Raw genomic sequence first — 19,976 nt, 5'->3', positions numbered from 1 at the left:
TAAAAATAATGATTTTCATTTTTTTTCTTTTGAAAATTTTCAGCTAATTTTTGTCTAGGTGTGTTTTTTTAATCAAATGAAAAAAAAAAAAAAAAAAAAAAAGACCATAGGTATATATACACAATTTCTCACTCAATTTTTAAAAAGTAATCAAGATTAAAAACAGAATATTTTGTGATGCCAGTTTTTTATAACAGCAAAATCTTGTTTGTTATAAACATGAAGTGTCTCATTATTTACATAATAAACATGGTGGGGGGTTGTATTTTTTTATATATTTGGAAACAGTACAAGAACTATTTAGGTAAATCAAAAGGTTAAAACAATTACAATACACTTCATAAATCACAAGCAAACAAGATATTTTAGGCATGGAGTGTGATGGGTAAGGTTACCAGATATACATGTCATTTAGTTACCTTAAGCCCATATTTTTCCCATAATGTCGTAGATGAACTCATTAGTTACAATGAAAAACAGTAAAGAAGAGGCATCTGGCTTCCAACTGCCTGTTTCTGACAGGGTTAAGATCACTAGATCTAGTAATGTTTCTGCTTTGTCTACTGACATGGCCTAGTGCTGTGGAAAACTGATGAGGTTTGCTGAAAATTTACAAGATTACTGTCAGAATGTTATAACATAGACAGATGTAATCAGTTATATTTTTGCTTCTGTTCATGTTTAAAACTATTGTTTTGCTAGGTTGTTTGAGTATTTAGAATTTTTTATGAAAGCATACGTTACAGGTTTAAGATTTTTACAGAATAACAATGTGAAGCAGTGTTCAGTACTGATTCTTTATTCCTGAAGTTTGTAGGTTACAGAAGTGCTTTGACACAGAACAAATGAAGAAGAAAACTTGTGGATATGCAGTGTTGCAACTAAAATTGGTTGGTTTCTGTAACTCAGGCTCAGGAGCTTAGAATTTACCTATAATAGTACCAATAATAATGCTGATGCAGAAGGTTTTTATAATATGTCTTTTCAGACATTTTTTTTTTCTGAATTTCACAAAAACTTACTCACTAGTGTTCTTATTTGAAGGACAATTACTAATCAGTTTATCTGTTCTGAGTTTATTTTGGTTTGATTTACAAAAAATAAATTTGATTTTTGTTCATTTGGCTTGCCTGATGTTTTGAAAAATAAGAGTTAATACATTGGATATCAGCGGTTTTTAGAGGATTACCATTTGTGGTGATACATCAGACTAAGCTTTATATACATAGTGCAGTATATACATTAATATTCACTGCAGTGTGAATATACACACTGGAGACACAAGAAAAGTGCAAATACAAATCTGGTTTCTGTGGAAATAAAGTATCATTACACTTATCTTCATGTAGAAGATGTCTCGTCTCATGATATTTGTGTTCTTAAATCATTTTAATTAGCTGTTACGCATTGTATGGAATGTCATGTCTAAATTCTATATCCACAAATTTAATTTTCCTTCCACTTTTGACTTCAGATGGTGCAATTCTCTTGGGTCTTTTGTAATCCTTTGTTCCCAAATGAGAGCAAGAAACCTGCTGAGTAATTAAGTTCACTCCTATTTATAACATATGGAAATTTGTTCTGTGTTTTGAAGTTGCTACGCTGACTGGAAGGATATTCTGTAACCTTAATTCCATACTGATGGCTGTCACTTCTCAAACAAAATTTATTCATAGTGGATTTGCATTCAGTTTATCTCATGACGACTCTTCCATTTAACTTAAATCCTTTTTCTGGATTTTGTATCCTAAAATATATATGTATAATAGCTGTTGTATACCCTCTCAATAATAATTTGGCCAGACTGTATCATCCAAACTCCTTTTCTTTTCTTTTCTTTTCTTTTCTTTTCTTTTCTTTTCTTTTCTTTTCTTTTCTTTTCTTTTCTTTTCTTTTCTTTTCTTTTCTTTTCTTTTCTTTTCTTTTCTTTTCTTTTCTTTTCTTTTCTTTTCTTTTCTTTTTTCTCTTCTCTTCTCTTCTCTTCTCTTCTCTTCTCTTCTCTTCTCTTCTCTTCTCTTCTCTTCTCTTCTCTTCTCTTCTCTTCTCTTCTCTTTTCTTTTCTTTTCTTTTCTGTAAAAATACATCACTTTTTTATGTGAGAGTGTGTCTATATGGTGGCATTTCATCTCCCTCAAATACAGCTCAAATACCTCAAATACAGTATTCCACAGTGAAACTACCGAAGCCTTTTCTAATGACTTTAATACTGAACTGTTTCAGGACTTCTTTTTTTGTTGTTGATGTTTTCGTTTAGTTTATTATTATTATTATTTTTATTATTATTATTCATTAAAGTTTGGAATCATGTTTGCCTTTTCCATGACATCAATGTATTGGTCACTGGCTATCCAGGGATTGACGTGTCCAGGTCCTTCTTTTTGGTCATTTCCAGTTGCTGAATTCCAGTTGTTACAGGAACCCCTGTGTTAGTCACTGAATGCATAGCTTTGAACTATTTAATTTAATTTGCAGTTCTACCTTAAATCCTTCTGTTCATCAGTTTTACCTTACAACTTTGTCATCAGTAAGTTGCACTAGAGCATACCTGAAATTGTGATTAAGGTTTTAAACAAGATAACTTCCATGGTAGTTTCCCTCTGATACTTTTTCTTTTGAAACTACTTGATGGCTCCTTCTTACCCAGTTTCTTTTTTCACCCTCTATTAATTTTCAGTTTCTCTACACTAAAGTAAAATCACTTGTGACACCTAAGGTTTGCCAAAATTGACCATTTGGGCCATATTTTCTTTGACCAATAAATTTTAAGAAAGCTCTTAGTTTAGTCTTTCAGCAAAGCCATTTTATAATCTGTCTCATTCCACACCATTACTCCAAAATAAATCCTGAAATCTTGCTTACTGTTGAAGTCTTGTTGTTGTCCAGATCTTTCTTTTTCCCTTTCTTAAAATAAAAACCTACATTTTATATTCTCCAGTCATATGTCTCCACTTACATCTGGGAAAAATACTTTCTATTAGACCAATAATTTCATAGATTGCTTCTTTCAAAATTGGCTTGGAGTCGGTCAATTCCAGTCATTTCAATACACTTAAATCATTCTGGTTTAGTTAGAGCATTTGAATTTTGTTGTGGTTTAGCCTTGGCAGGCAGATAAGTGCCACCCAGCTGTTTGCTCACTCTCCCCAGGTGGGATAGGGGAGAGAATCGGAAAGGTAAAAAGTTGAGATAGGGACAGTTTACTAGGTAAAGCAAAAGCCATGCATGCAAGCAAAGCAAAACAAGGAATTCATTTTCTATTTCCCATCAGCAGGCAGACCGCATCCAGGAAAGCGGGGTTCATCACACGTAGTGGTTTCTTGGGAAGACAAATGCCATCACTCTGAACATATTGCCCTTCTTCCTTCTTTACACAAACTTTTATTTCAGAGCATGACATCATATGGTGTGGAAAATCCTTTTAGGTCAGTCTGGGTCAGCTGTCTTGCTTGTATCCCCTCCCACTGGCAGGTCAGCAGAAGGAGCAGAAAGAGTCCTTGGCTCTGTGTGAGCACTACTCAGCAACAAAAAAAATCAATGTGTTATCTCCACTATTTTCATCAAAAATCCAAAAGACAGCATCATCTGAGCCTCTACAAAATAAATTAACTCTGTCCCTGCAAAATCACAAGAAATTTCCAGAACCACATTTGCATTAGTTTTACTGCCTATAGCTTTGTGTTCAACATTGTTGACCTTAATGAAAATTGAATCTAAGTGTACCCTACTTTCACCATGTAATCTACTGTCTTCCTCATTTGTATCATAGTGGAACCTCATATTACTTTATTTAGCATAGATTTCAATAAGCACCTTCATTTTACTTTCGGCAGTTCTCACTTGCTGTCCACTACTGCACTTATAATACAGCTTTCTTTGATGGCTATTCCTTTTTTCCTTCCTTGCATGTTGTTTTTTAGGTTTTAAATAACTGCAATGGTAATAACTGAAAGAATATTTGCTTTTGTGGTTTTATAATTTGAGTCTTTCTCAAGAAGCAAGGATCACAATATTTAGTTCCCTAAAGATGTAATTTTTACATAGTTTATTAGCAAATAAGATTTAAATTACCACTTGTCTCTTCAAGCTATTCAAATCTTAGTTTGAATAATCATAAAGTAGTCACAACTTCTAGTCATAGTTCCTGCAACTGTCACTGAACATTTGTTGTCTGTGAATTTCTGTTCTAGCCTCTATACATTTTATATTGCTGCCTCCCCAGCAGGTAGGGTGTTCAGCACAGAAATGCAAATCCTGTTTAAACATGGCAGCAATCTGCTTGACTGCTTGTCCAGTCCTGCTCTTTAATTCGCTGTTGTCTTTGGATGGATAAAGTTAAAGACAAACAAGCAGAAAATTCATTAGGCTTATTCTGTGGATCAGATGTCCCTCTGCGCCAAATATAGGCAGTACTAAGTAGATACGGATTTTTTTACTTCCTGAACCAGCAGATGCTAAGTGCATCGTATGCAGCTCATAAATCTGGTTTCTACTTCCTGCTTCACAAAACAGGGCTCATGTCCATTTGGTAAGAAGTGTTTAAGGCAATTAAGAGAAAGAGAAGGAGGAAGTGGTTTCAACATTTATGGCTGTTAAAAAAAAGAAAATACTATTCAGTATATACTATTCAGGGTCATTCAGCTTTGTATTTTTAAAAACCTCTTCTGTTCTATCTATAAGTTTGTCAACGCTTGCATATATGATTAGCTTTACACTAGCATATTTCAAATAAATCTTACATGGATATTTTTTTTCTGTGTATGTGCATACACACACTTATGCCTCTGTGGTAAATACATAGATATTTTACAGCTGATTATATTACAAAATTAGTAATAAAGTATATGTACTTGTTATTCACGTCATATTGTTGAAGGATATTTTTGTTTGAAATAGCTAGATAGGCAAAGCTTTATCTATGTTCTAAAATTTTTTCCAAAATAATCAAGACTTAGATAGCTTTCTATAAGCTATCGTTATTTTTATTTTTTTTGGATGGTTCTGATATAGAATTAAGCTTTCTATAAGCTATCTATTTCATACACAGGACGGCTAAATTCTATAGCAATGCAATTGACCAAATGTAACTAAGGTAGTATGAAAATAAATCTAAAAATCATTTTGAGTGCAAGCCACAATCTATTGCTCTAAAAATGTTACCAAAAAGATGAAGATGAAGATGCAGTTTATTCACAACTTTAGCTAACTTTCAACTAAACATACCAAATTGTTCTTATCAGAATTCTTATTAACAGAAAGTGTTGTGTGTTCACTGCAATAATTAATAGAGGTACACTTCCTCGGTTCCAATATGTTGTAGAGCCTGTTTCAATCTGGAAATGCTCCAAACTCAACAGATTTCACTTTCCCATCTCTATGAAGCTGTGTTTATTTTGTTCTGAATGTTTGCCAGAAAGAATTACTGAATTTTACCTTTTGTGAATGAAGAATTATTTAAAGAATAAATAACACCTTTTTATTTGTGTATAAATAAATTTGTATTCAATATAATTGAATATAATTGTGTGTAAAATGTGTATAATGTACATTTTAAACAAAAGGATGAAGAAAATAAAAGGTGTTGCACTTCTTTTGAATGCAAACTTAATATTTGCTGACAGCAATAAAAATCCTTAAGTTTACAGTAATCCTAAAGCATAAGTGGTTGTTTTTTTATTTTCCAATAGTCTTACAGATTATCTTGATATGCAGTCTATATACATTATGATTTTTAATGTTGTTGCTGGCATTATTCTTCTATTTGATTACTGTGTGAGTAGCAGGCTGTAATTTCTAAATGTCACTGAGCTTGCATAATTCAGCTTTGGGCTCCCTCTTACAAGCCTTTATATATGCCAAACAGCTATTGTAACCAAAATGTTTTGTATGTAGAATGCGTTTTTACTGTAAACTACTAAGACTTGTGGTCTTTCTAAAACTTGTGTTTCTGTCTTACAAAATCTACTGATTATATTTGTGGAAAAAAAAGAATCAAAATATATCATATTGTTCCAAATCTCTATTTCACTACAGAGACACCAACTGTATTTCCAGAAAATATCAAAGATAAAGAAACACCAACACCAGTTGAAGATATTCATCTGGAAAGCTCTATTCCTCATACGGATTCAGGAATTGGAGAAGAACAGATGCCCAATATTTTGAATGGGACAGACTTGGAGACCAGCACAGGCCCTGATGCTATGAGCGAGCTGTTGTCTACTTTGTCTTCGGAAGTGAAGAAATCTCAGGAGAGCTTAACCGAAAGCCCCAGTGAAATCTTGAAACCCTCATCATCAATATCCAGTATCAGCCAAAGTAAAGGCATCAATGTCAAGGAAATACTGAAAAGTCTCGTGGCAGCCCCTGTTGAAATAGCAGAATGTGGTCCGGATCCAATCCCTTACCCTGATCCTGCTCTGAAGAGAGAAGCTCAGGCTATTCTTCCCATGCAGTTTCACTCATTTGACAGGTATATGGCTGGATTCATTGTTTTATATTGATTTAATTCAGAAGTTTGAAAGTGTTATTATTATTATTATTATTATTATTATTATTATTATTATTATTATTATCTTTTTTTAGTGTTGTTATTCTTCTATTGTTATATATTAGGCTGTCCTAAAAAAAAAAAAAAAAAAAAAAAAAAAAAAAACCAGCTTCATTAGCTCTACTTTACTGTTTTACTGAAGCAGACCACACATATAAAAGTGATTCACCTTGGTTTGCTCCGTCAGTAGTGAATAAAACTCTGTGATGTACTTGGGAAACAAGCCTATTTTAAATAATCACAGAATCACAGAATTTCCTAGGTTGGAAGAGACCTCAAGGTCATCGAGTCCAACCTCCAACCTAACGCTAACAGCCCTCCACTAAACCATATATATTTGCAGCCATTTTATTTTTTTTTTTGTCCTTTAAAACAACATTTTAGTGAGGGGGAGGAGAATCTGCTGATACAGAACAGATTGGCTGTGTAGAAATTCAGCTGAATATTCTTTCAAAGGCTTAAATTTTAATTGGATCCATCACTGCACTTGTTTCCTAGTACTGAAACGCTGCAAATATGGCAGGCGGAATGTATAGTTATAGTGGAAAACAGTTTTCTTTTAGGTCTTTAAAAAGCAAATATGCTTAAATGTCAGTGTTTAAAAATGAACTGTTGAAGATTTACCCAAGGAATCCTTTGTTTCTCTTGTTGGGCTATAGTTTCCAAGCCTCTAATGAAAATAATTTCCATTAAATGTCCAGCCTATCTTAGTTACACTAAACATAGAAATTGTGATAAAATGTGCAACTGTCAACATCCTTTGGGGAGAAGGGAAACCTGTTTTATTGCAGGCTCAACCTGCAATGTGTAAAGAGCTAACTCTCATGTGTATGGATGTGATTAAATTTTCCAGTATGACAAGATCCCTGTAGTTTATTCATGAAACTGATAAATATATATATATATATATATATATAGTAAATGTGAGGAATTGAGTTTTAACTCAAAGATATGCTAACTTTTGTTTCAAATCTTTAAGCAGTTGTAAAAAAAAAAAAATAGTTCATAATTTAGTTGTATCTACATCTACAAGAACTAAAATTCTGAAAGTAAAAAATAAAACAAGAAAACAACTACATTATGATTTATAAGAAAAAAAAAAAATCTGAATTTACAGAAAACCTCCAAAAATGTCAGAAATGTCTTAATTAAAGTTTTAAGAAAAAACAATGTGCAATCAATGTTTCCAATATAATCTAATCAGTAAAGTGCAAGAAAATAGATGAAAAGTTTAGAATAAAAATGAAGTGCTTTTTCATCATGAATTGCATAGAAAAGCTGATGGCTTTTGTCTGTATGCATAGATTAGTACTAAGGCTGCTTTTCTGAAATAATTCAATAAACAATCAGCATCTGTTGTAAAAGAGAAGATTGGAATGAGATAAGAAAAATGAAATGTGCCTTAGTAGCAAATAATATTTCCCTTTCTAATTTCTAAGAATATTTTCCCTTTCCTAATATTATTTTGGGTCTTATAGCCATTTTAGAGAAAGCTTATTTTAGCAAGTGCTTCATTAAGAGAATATTTTTGGTTCATCTGTCTGCGTGGGTTGATTTTAGACTGATTTCAATGTGAACTTAACATTAAAATGATTGGAGAGATGAGTCTTATTATGTATTTTTGAAGTATGTCTTTATAAAAAAGCATTAAAAAAACACTACAGGGCTGCATTAGGTTGACCACAACTTCTATTTTGTGTGAGCACCCACCTTAGATTCTTCTTGAAACAAGGTGACTGCTCATACATTTTGAATGGTAGCTGTTAATATAGAATTATGGAATAATTTGAGAGCTGCTGCACACCTAGAGTTTACATTTTTTTTATAGGCATTCCATACTTAATAGGTTAACTTAGGGCCTAGAGTGTTTGGGGTTTCTTTATTTGTTTATTTGGTTTTATATTTATTTGTTTGTTTATTTGTTTGTTTATTTGTTTATTTATTTTATCTGCTCTCTTACCCTGCTGACCGAGTTGTGATTTCATTCTTCCATGTGCAAAGTGTATAACTATGTTTGTATCTTGGTAGTATATGCTGTACCATATCAAATTGGTATTATTTTTTTTCCAAAAAATAGAGGTAATGGTTGGTGTTTAAGCAAAAGAACACCTATTGGATCTACTTCATTAGGATATTTTTTCTCTTTGATAGATCATTCTGCTATCAGATTTTGTTCTGTGAGGTAGAGCACACTTTTTATTATAACCAACAACTGTGAAGGGAAAATTGGCAAGTTCAGGCAGGTCCCACCAGATCAGAAAGTGTTATATTCTTATTGTCAATTAAATGGGTGTTATTGAACAGTTAGCATTGTCCTAAGTACGTTAGTGTTCTTCACCCAAAGGACCTCAAATGGCTGGTTGTACCTCCTAACTGTATCACTGAATACTACCATTGTTCAGATACTTATCTGTGCATTCCACTCATGTTTTTAAAGTATTTTCTTGACCATTGTGGTACTCTTTGGAGTTAAAAGGTGGATGGATTCATTGCTTTTCTTCTTCAAAGTGCAGATTGAGATCCTTACCATGAAACTTTTTTTTGGAGGGGGGAGGAATAACAACTTACATAGTATATTGAAATCTATCACTTAGAATTAATTAAAATGTGAATTGAGGAAGAATCATGGATTTTAGCCTGTGATGATTTATTAACTTTTTCTGTTGCCTCTAGTATCCTAATTATCATTGGAAAAATGAAAAAAAAGTTACAGCTTGGTTGTCTGTCAATGCTTACTCATGCAAATATACTTGTGTTTAATGATATAAACTAAAAATCAAATAATATATATTACATATTTTTTGGAAGCCAACACTATGCTAGTGAACCATATTTTTGTACGTTCTTATGTTGCTGTAGTTTATACAGCTTTTGTTACTTCACTAAACAATGTGGCTGTTGGTCATGTTTATTCTGTCTAGGGAAAACCATAAACAACAGAGTGTATTTTTTTTGCTAGATTTATTTGTTTCAGCTCATATTTTGTTAACTTTTATAAAATATACACAGTGATTCTGTATTTATAAGCAAATCAAGATTAGAGAAATGTATTTTTCATTTCAATCAGAAGATAATTTTAGTCCTTGTGAGGCTATAGTGGTTTTTATTTTTAATTTTATTTTTCTATTTGGATGGCTGAGTGTGTTATAAAAGAAGGTATATTAATAAATAATTACTAGAAAAATAAGAGTATCTTTGTTGTTTTACAGTCATTTCATTAGCTATAATCTCTCATTTTATATGCAGGTAAATGGCATATGAAGCAAACTACAATAAATAGAATTGAAGTCAGGAATTCTATTTATCATTAAATATCATGTGTTTATTCCACACATTCTTTTAATTGTACATTGCTAATATGTTCATAAAAGTCGTTGCCTAATATGCTGCAGTGCATTCTTAGAATTCATGTAGTTATAAATGAAATATAAAAGCAGAAAATGTGCCCAACATATTTTATCAAACCGGACTTCTGTGCAGTTAATGTATGCAGTGGTTCAAGCACTATCGAATGTAAATGATGAGGTGATATTGATGAAAGGAGGGGATTGAGGTCTCGGGGGGCGCTGATGACGGATTGAACAGAAGCGGCCTTGCACCACACGTAACTCAAGTCTGTCGTCTTCACTGCTCAAAGCCATAATGGGAGGTGGCAGTCTGAAATGAGTTGCCACGGCAAAGAGTATTATTTTTGAAATGCTTTCACACAAATCACTAGGCCCTGCATACAACTTAGTTTCATGCTTTAATGTCATCAGGAGGCACAAATTGGTGTGTCTAATTGTTTGCCACCTGCCAGCAAAATGAGCTGCCAGCCAGCCAGACGGGTTTGATTGTCTGTCAGCTATTCAATAGATTGAGAGTGACAACATCAAAAATTTCACTTCAAACTCTGAAGCTTTGAGCAGCTTTTCAGAGACCTCTTCCCCACAAGTGCTTCTGGACAACTGCATTTTTCAATTAGTTTTCAATATATTGCTGCCTTCTGCCTCATCTGTCTTAAGGTAGCTGTAATTACATTATGAGCTATATAAACAGATTTCTGGGACACAGGAGTCTGGATTCTCAAAGTTATGACATGTCTTTTAACATCAGACTAAATTCCTTGAAAATGGCATCCAGGATGACATTTTTAGAAGCAAACACTAAAGGGTTATTTCACCTAGGTTTGCAACTAATGGAGCATAACTCACCAACAATTTCTTTTGCATTCTCATCTTCTGTCTGACAAAAGTCAGTATCTGTTATTGATTTTAGGGTCTGAGGCTTTCCTTGGGTTTTAGGCAGTTTGCATTTGTCCCTCTAGACAACCTAGACAGTTAACATTTGTGAATTTATTTGTGTTTCTACCCAGTACTACACTCTAAGGTTTACATTTGTTCCATTCTACTGTTTTTCTAGTAGAGAGATTTTGGAGTGAGGCTATTTTTGAAATTGAGAGCGCTCTTGGTTTTGTATATGTTTGTTTGATTTTTTTTTTTTTCTAAATTAGATTTTTATATATTTATATAATTATTTTTTTTCTACATGTATCAGAATTATTTCAATAGGAGGCATTTTTTCATAAGCAGAAAATCTTGAGTTCCTGGAAATTAGATCAATTATTTTTCCTAAGTTAAATATGTTACTCACTTTTAATGCATTATCATTTCATAAATTGGAACATTATGGGTTATCATAGTTCAACAAAGTCTTTACAAACATAAGTTAAAATATTTTGAAGACATACTTTTGAAGAATTTTAGGCTTTTTTTTGTTGTTGGTTGATTGGTTGGTTTTTGTTTTCCCATGGAAGGTCCTTGGGGGCCAATCTTAAAGATATTTGTATGCTAGAGAAGATGGACATTTTGTGGAATCCAGTCAGGGATGGTATGTGTCCTGTCAGTATGGAGAAAGGAGGTATTTTTAAAATACATTTAGATGCGTAGCTATATTTTGTATACATGGACTATGTTTGAAAGTAATTGTCATTATCTCTATGTGTTTTAGTAGAATGAATATATATATATATTATATGTATACATAAAACTGATTACAGGAAGGGAAAAGAACAAGAACTGTGAGAAAAGATACTCTGAAGGCTCAGATGGAGAAGTTCACTTGTATCTGTTGTATTATTGCACATCTTTGGGAGATCACTGCTGTACACTGGTCTACCTTAGTCTTTTACGTAAAATATCTAAATCAGTACACTACATTCCTGTTACACTACATGTCTCCAAAAAATGTAAAACAGATTTGCCAAAAACTAGATTTGGTTTTCTTGAAAATTTAATACAATAAAATGAGCTATGACTAAATATGTTTTAGTCTTCTCCCAGTAAAAAAAAAAAATGCCTTTCCTATGAATCAGGTGGGGACAGGTGCTGCCTTAGACATTGCGTTCCACACTACTTTGGGTATCACACAAGTTTTTTGTAAACAATGAAAAACTAATAAGCAATGTGAAGATTCAGGGCTTCAACTGGGGTTCTAGTCCACTCTCAGTAGTTTTCATGATTTTTATGCAGTGGATATTGGAGTAAAAGGAAAGACTTGAGAGCTCCTCTCTCTAGAATATATTTCCTAATGTAGTAGTTAAAATATGCTCCGAAGAATGAAATGTATGGTTTCAGATCCCATTAGACAGAAGAGGGAGATGAAGTTGCATTGCCTGTCTTCCTGGATGGTGTCTTAGTCACTGATTTTCTAACAAAACAGAGGAAAATGTGGAAGAGCATCTCCCCCTCAGCTCTTCATTTAGAACAAATTTATACTAAATTTATTGATAGGTCAAGTCAACCAAAATTAGGTATATTAACCTCTTTTTTTTTTTTCTTTTTTCTTTTCATCAAGCTGTTATCATGTTCCTCTTGTTTGTTATTTAGCAATCTATACACAGCTCTCTCAAAACTCTTACGACCTATGTGATGTTCATCTTTTCATATTCAGTGCACTGAAATAGTTATATCTTATAAACGAAATATATGTTTTATGAGGAGAAACTAGTATCTCTTTACTCTTCAGTATGATTCATCAGATGATAGCTGAAAACTATATTGGGTTTTTGTCTTAATTTTTTTTCATCACAATAAGCCTCTGTAAAAAAAAAATAAAAATATTAAAGCTTTATTCACTTTTACGGAACTGCTACTTTTTAGCTTTTGATTTTTATTTTTTTTTAACATCACAGATAGATTAGTTTCCTTCTCCATTCCCAGTCTACATCTCATACTATTCATTCCTTTATGATTTTTCTTTATTCAGTGATGTTTCTTGCACTTAATACATGACATTTTAGCTTATATTCTATTCAAATTCTTCAAACTCATTAGATTTCTGGTATTTCCAATTTCTCTATTCAGTCATGACCATTTGTCTTTCTTAATAGTAAGTTTTTTATCTCTTGCAGTATTTTCTTGTCTCTTGACAATTTTTAGATCATTTTAGATGCTTCAGCTAATTCATCATGAATGCCAGGGAGATTCTGCAAATTGCACTGGAAATAAAACCTCTCCAGTGGGAGAATGGAACTCACTCTCCCACTTGATCTAAGTGTGAAATCAAAGACCTTCATGTCCTTGTCCTAAAACCATACCTAAGACAATTCACTTCCTTTATTTAGAAATAATAATCATAATCAGAATTGTTTAGTAGATTAGGAACACATTATATACTTTAAAATTTTGATGTTTTGATGAATATATGCTATCAAATGACTTAAAGAACCAATAAGTGGACATTCAGTGCTAACATTTCATTTGCATGAACCTCAAAGATTATATATTTCTGTGAGACTTCCAGAGTTACATCTTTACTCCTTGATTTCAGATGAATCTTATCTTAATGCAGTAAACCTAATAGAAGGCTGTCTTAAATAGGATTCAAAAAATTAATACTTGCTAACAAACACTTTAAAAGATTTTAACCATGATCTGGGAAGAATAGTGAGTAATAAATATGCATGTTTCATAATGGATCAAACATATATAGGTATAGAGAATACACAAAACTTTCAGAGAAGAAATGCTAAACTTTCTTTTCAAAACTGAGTTAATCTAACAACAGAAACAAGTTAAGATGCAATATAGCAGGCAAATTGTCCCCCATTTTCTACTGTGATTTCTTCTGAACCATCTGGCAGAAGTTGATGTTTGACACAGAATACTCTTGTGAAAAATATTTACTGAGGTACGTGCTTCTTGAAAATTCACAGAATCATAGAATTGTTTGGGTTGCAAGAGACCTTAAAGACCACGTAGTTCCAACATGCTGCCATGAGCAGGGACACCTCCCACCAGACCACGTTGCTCAAAGCCCCATCCAACCTGGCCTTGAACACTTCTAGGGATGGGGCAGCCACATCTTCTCTGGGCGGCCTGTTCCAGTGCCTCATCAACCTTACAGTAAAAAAAAATTCTTCCTAATGTCTAATCTAAATCTATCCTTTTTTAGTTTAAAACCATCATTACACTTACTATGCTCCCTTTAAGGAGTCCCTTTCCATCTTTCTTGTAGGACCCTGTAAGCCCACTTCTCTTCTGGCTGAATTCAACTTTCTCAACCTGACAATCCCAATTCTCAGCCTGAGAGAAATTCTTCTGCTTTCTACTGCTGGGGAAGGAAAATAGGGGCAAAAATATTAATTCAGCCTTATTCAGTTTCATGTATCCCAGAAGAGTGTACAGAGATTTTAATTTAGTTGCTACTACTCAGATAGGCAGTACTAGACATCCAGTACTGGAGGCTTATATCTAACCTTTTGATTGACCAGAATTATTAAGCTTTAGGGCCTTTGGATTTTAAGGAAGAGAAGAGATTTAAAATGTGGATTAGACTGAGAGAGAAAATATACTACTGTACAAATTGACTTGTCTGTCACCAGCATTGAGTAGCTAAAATTTTAAGGAAAGCTAACTTGAGAATGTATTTTTTTAATTTCAGTTTTCTCTTTTTGCATTTCAACATATTAATGGTGTTATTTTCTATCTAAAAATCTAATGTGAATTGCTAAACTGCAGATGAATTCTGTAGCCCTTTGCTGAGGTTATTTAATGAACCAGCAATGTGTGAGTGGTATGCAGGTAGAACATGCATGCTAAACACAATGTGAATTACAATTACTTCAGGCTTAGGTTTAGAATTTAAAAAGGACACTCAGAGCAGTAGAATAATGATTAGTAGTCACATTTATGTTTAGAATTGTAAAATATCTGATGAACTTAGAATCAGTTGCTACAGCCTTTGTTGACTAAATCACTGAGGAACATTTGGGACCATGATGATGTGATTCAGGAAAATGTGCACCAGTTTGGAACATTTGGGAATCCTGAAATATGTTGTATAAAACATGGCCTAAAAAGAAATGACAGAATTATGTATGACCTTTTCTTCTAGACTGTAGATTTTTGTTACTTCATGAAAAGAATATCTGAATGCTTGGCAGAGACACATATCAGGCATCTATCACATTAAATTATTTCTTTCATTCATATTATCTTTAGGTAGATAACTATGCATCTTTCATAAATCTGTTTTGGTTTGGCTTGGTTGTTGTTTTCACTGTTTGTGCCATTGGAGTGGTTTGATTGGCTAAAAGATGGTGTGTGTATTTTTTAATTTTAAAGCTGTCAGTCTTACACTTTTCTTGTTCTGCTACTACTTTGTTTTGCACATTTTTGTCCAGTCTATTGTGTTGTTCATAGAGTTTCTTAGTCTTCTTCATCTGGATGTCATTCTCTATATTCACTTATTGTATATTATTTTATCAGAAGAATGAGACATTTTGACAAGATTACCATGGATGATATGTCAGAAAACGGCATTTTCTTTCAAGCTAGGATGATAATGTCTCAATGATTTTGCATCCTCTTATAGTAGAGATGTTTCTTGTGACTATTTTTAATTTAATAACACCTTACCTGTCTTCATGTCTTGATTCACACCTAAAAAAGAACATCAACCAGATGTAGAGCATTAGTACTTGTGGAATATGGGGAGGATTGTCCTTTCTTCCAAATGGAATTAATTTTCAGACTTAAACTACGCTCTTAAGAAAACAGTCTTCTAAAGAAGATTTCTTCTTGTGTTTTTATGACATTGTAAGGACTCTGCTCTTGTCAGTAGCTACTCAATATTCCTTAACTCAAGTATTCCAGAACTCAAGTATTTGATTGAAACATTAATTGAGCTGGAGATCTTTTGTGTGGATACGAGCTAATTTTAGGAATTTTCATACTTTTATGGTGCAGATTAATCTACCGGTGTAGACTCAAGTTTTATTCACCTGTAGCAGCTGCTATGTAAACACTTTATATCACCAAGGACTGAAAGATATTATTAACTACAAATGAGAGCAATTATTTTAGGGTCGTGTATCTTAATCAATAGTTACTGCATTGTGCAAACTCATCTTCTCCTAATGTGAATGGAAAGAGACAGAAAAACATCAATGTGCCTAGAATTACCTTTCTGAAATACATGCTTTAGGGTAGTGGTAACGCCGTTGTTGAGAATGCAGAAATATTAACTGGGACTGTGATCCCCTTTAAAAAGAGTAAATTATTATTATTATTATTATTATTATGCTTGAGGAACCTGTAGTACACTGTCATCAGATAAAAGATCATAAAAAATAAGCTGTATGTTATTTTCACAAAGGCTTCACAAATAAAATTTCCATCACCAGGCTTTGAATGAAAATCCAGAGAAACTGAGGACTTAGACATATGTTAACTACATTTACAAGAGACAAAACCAAAACTCTTCACATTTTGATCCATTACGTGCCATCATGTTTACATGAAAGTGTAACAAAATAATTACCAAAGGAACTTCTAGAGCAAAATGTGGCCTTATTACCCTAAATAGTTGCATTTTCTCCCTACTTTATTTCATTACAATAATTATTTTTAGTTATAAAGGAAAATGTATCTGCTCAAGTAGAAAATGTGTATGATGATGATAATACATTGTCTTAACATTTACAAATATCGTTTGTTTCAGGTTGTTTTTTCACTCAGTTTTGCTATTGGCATAGACTTTTATTGGAATCATTTTTTAAAATAAAGACATTAAAAAAATAAATAGAAAAGTTTAAATTTACCTGTCTGCACTATGACAGCTGTCCAGTGTTGACAAAGTGTTAATTAAATGTCTATACAATCTTTTCCTTCTTCCATTTTAGCATGTGCAATGTATTTACAAATTCTCAAGACTACACTTAAACATTATTTTTTAAAGGGCATAATACCAAAATTGTGCATGTAAATCTTTACTGGCTTAGTTTTGAATGCTTGATATTTTCTTTGCAAATCTAGAACACAGGCACACATAGTGGTGTCAACAACATATCAATGAAGTGATGTGATGTTTCAGTTTTAGGGGCACTGAAAGAGAAATTGAGTTTCTCAGACTGACAAAGAATAGGAGTATGGTTTCATATATGTGAAACTATAGGGTTTATATGAAACTATATACTATAGGGTATATATGAAACTATATATATACATGTATATATATATATGGTTTGACTATAGGTTAACTATGAAACCGTATATAATATATATATATGGTTTCATATATAGTTCACATAGTCAACCTATTTCAAAAAGATTAAGGAAATTGCCTTTATTATGTGTTCTTTATCAATAGCATTATAACAGAGTGTAATCCTGTAATAAGCAAAAACTGTTGCTAACTCTGCTGCAGTTTTAGTAATCTGCCATTTCTTTTCCTACAGGAGCGTAGTCGTACCAGTGAAGAAGCCCCCACCAGGTAGTCTGGCCGTGACCACAGTTGGAACTGCCACAGCGGGGAGTGGGCTGCCACCGGGTAGTACACCTAATATATTTGCTGCAACAGGAGCTACACCAAAAAGTATGATTAATACAACAGGTATCGTCCTTAAATATTTTTGTGACACTCATTTTTCCTTTTTTTTTTTTTTCTTTGTTTGTTTTTGTTATTTTTAGTGGTGTTTTGTTTTGCTATTTTTAGTGATGTTTTGTTTTGTTTTGTTTTGAACCATCTTTTCGGTTACTGTTTTTGTACTGTTCAAAAAAAACTGGAATGACTAAATCTTGTCCTTTGTTAGAGACAGTATTCTCACTTGGTGTATGTTTACAATCTTTGATAGTACATGTTGGACTTGCACAACCTTTAAATGAGTGAATAAATATTGTTTTATAGTCATAGGTCAGAATAAAAATGAGCTATCTTCTCCAGTGCTCTGTAGCAGAGGATGTTTGTACAATATATACCAATTAATACCACCCTGCACACCAAAAAAAATAAAGACTACAGGATATTTATGCATATATCATAGGTTGTGAAGGTAAATAGTTTTGTTAATCATTATTTATCAATACAAGTATTTTATGGTTTTTGGAAGTTTTTTTTGGTAAGAATTTACCTAATTTAACTCTAGTCGTGTCTTATCAGTAGTTCTTTATTGTGACCTATAGAAGGAGGATAAGAGTTTTTTAATTATTTCAACTATTAAAAGTGGGATTGTCTATCATGAAAGAATCTGTTGATTATGGAGACTGTGGTTTCCTATCAGAAATGAATCCTTACTGTGAGAGCAACCAATGTTTATTTAAACTCCTTTGAAATGTCTGGCTATGGTCTGTTTTCTTTCTAAACTAAGCAAAAGCACTTGAGAGAAGAGCTCTCTTCAAGGATATCACAACTGCAGTCAAGGGTTGAGAAAATTAAAATCTCCCTGGGGTTGCAGAAAATGGAGGGGGAAGCTTTTGGCATCCTTCTACTTCATGGAATAATATGAAGACACACTCATTATTTTTTTCTTTCTTTTTGCAGATTACCTTTAATACCTGGTAATAGAACTTTGATTTTTCTAATGATAAAAAACAAAACAGACAAAAAAAACCCCTCTAACTTAATTATCCTGAGGCAGATGGGAGGGAAGAATGCTCTGAATATGTTTTTGCTTCTATGAATGGTTTTATTTTGTGTAGCCAATTCTGTTAATCTTGAATGGATTTCCTTTTAGGTACTCTTGTATCATGCAAAAAATAACCTACATTGGAAACCTTGTTTTCCAAATGATATTGAGTAGTGTGAGCTTTTCAGACTCCTCACTGATTAAAGATCTGGCGTATTTTGGCTGGAATGTAGTAGCTCTTCTTTGTAAGTAATAGCATTTAAAAATCAGTCGTCTCCCTTATACCACTCTTAGTAGAGGACAGTATTGCGGGTACCATGGTATGTTCACATTTTTGTAGATTTTATAGCTTTTTCTGGGTTTTGTTTGTTTGTTGTGTTTGTTTGTTTGTTTGTTTTGTTATGTTTTACATTTTGTATTTGTCTCCTAGCTTGATTTATGGAAAGTATTAATTATATGAAACTTCAAGTGTCAGATTTAATTAGTCAGAACTAAATGTGTACTGAGCTTCTTGTGATCTTACTTGGTAAAGCCTTTTATGCCTGAATTCATCTGAATGAATTTTATTGATTAATTCTATCAAGAAAGAGTTTTCAAAATGATTCCTTTCCAACAAATTTAATATCAACATTTTAGAAACAGTAAATGCATTAATGGCAGCAAGAATTAGCATAACATTGAAAACATATATATATTAAATTAAAATGCTTGTTTTGCAACTTTTAATTTAGCTATGCCTACAGTAGTTAAAACAGTGATTGTATATGTCAGTTTTTGAGGTGTATGTGTCAAGTATCCCAATGCTTTCAGGTTGTAGAGTTTGTGAAATTATCTGTTATTAATGATTTTAGGGTAAGTAAAGAAAACTTCACTAAACTACAGAGATTTTTACTATGATAAGAAAAGAACAGTATACAATTTTATTAGAAACACTAGATGTCCCCCCAAACCTATTTACAGCTGTTTTTACAGTATGTCACAGCGTGCCAATGCAATTTTATCTTTGAGGTATATTCAGTGCTGGAATTCTGAAGAAGGTGGTGTGTGGGGTTTGTTTGTTTGTTTATTTGTTTCTTTAAGTTATTCATAGATTGGAGTCGGTGTTTACATTTCATCTGCCATCACTGTCATAGTCGATGTCACTGTCACAATGCAATGAAATGTATGTTACTGATGCCCTTTTAGTGCTTTGAATATTTCTTTTGGGAGACAGGTTTTCTTCCTTCATTACTGTAAGAGTCTGTTTCTGTAGTTTTTAGAGTTGATTTCTGTAATTCCTATCCTGATTCTCATCTCTGTGTTAAATCTGTAGTTCTTACTCTGTTTAACCTTATCTTCTGGGATCCTCACTGGTTAAATAACTTAGCAACTATGTTTTTAAACAAAAGCCATAAGGAAAAGGGGAAAAGCAATGTGTGTTACCTAAGAATATATAACCCACATCTCACTCACACTGTACTAAAATTGTAGTAATTAGCGTAAATCAGCTCCTACTCTAAATCCTGAACCAACCACTATAGTAGCCCAGCAAAACCTACTTCA

The 19,976-nt window shown here is 32.8% G+C and overlaps 1 protein-coding gene and 1 long non-coding RNA gene across 10 annotated transcripts in view; one reads left to right on the top strand and one right to left on the bottom strand.

Annotated features, from left to right (window-relative positions):
- The window catches only part of NBEA (neurobeachin), a 514,417-nt gene that overhangs the window by 202,213 nt on the left and 292,228 nt on the right, over window positions 1-19,976 (top strand). For both annotated transcript variants that reach the window (XM_032190243.1, XM_032190252.1), the window contains exons 31-32: window positions 6,031-6,469; window positions 17,268-17,422. In XM_032190243.1, coding sequence (XP_032046134.1) covers window positions 6,031-6,469; window positions 17,268-17,422 — 594 coding nt within the window. The remainder of the gene's footprint in view (window positions 1-6,030; window positions 6,470-17,267; window positions 17,423-19,976) is intronic.
- The window catches only part of LOC116490770, a 153,064-nt gene that overhangs the window by 105,274 nt on the left and 27,814 nt on the right, over window positions 1-19,976 (bottom strand). For 5 of the 8 annotated variants that reach the window (XR_004253411.1, XR_004253412.1, XR_004253409.1 and 2 more), the window contains exon 3: window positions 15,448-15,471. The exons of the other annotated variants lie outside the window; for them this stretch is intronic. This is a non-coding gene — a long non-coding RNA (uncharacterized LOC116490770). The remainder of the gene's footprint in view (window positions 1-15,447; window positions 15,472-19,976) is intronic. 8 annotated transcript variants of the gene reach the window in all.

This window comes from Aythya fuligula, chromosome 1, assembly GCF_009819795.1.
Source record: "Aythya fuligula isolate bAytFul2 chromosome 1, bAytFul2.pri, whole genome shotgun sequence".
Lineage (NCBI taxonomy): Eukaryota > Metazoa > Chordata > Aves > Anseriformes > Anatidae > Aythya > Aythya fuligula.
This window is presented reverse-complemented; position numbering and strand designations above follow the sequence as displayed.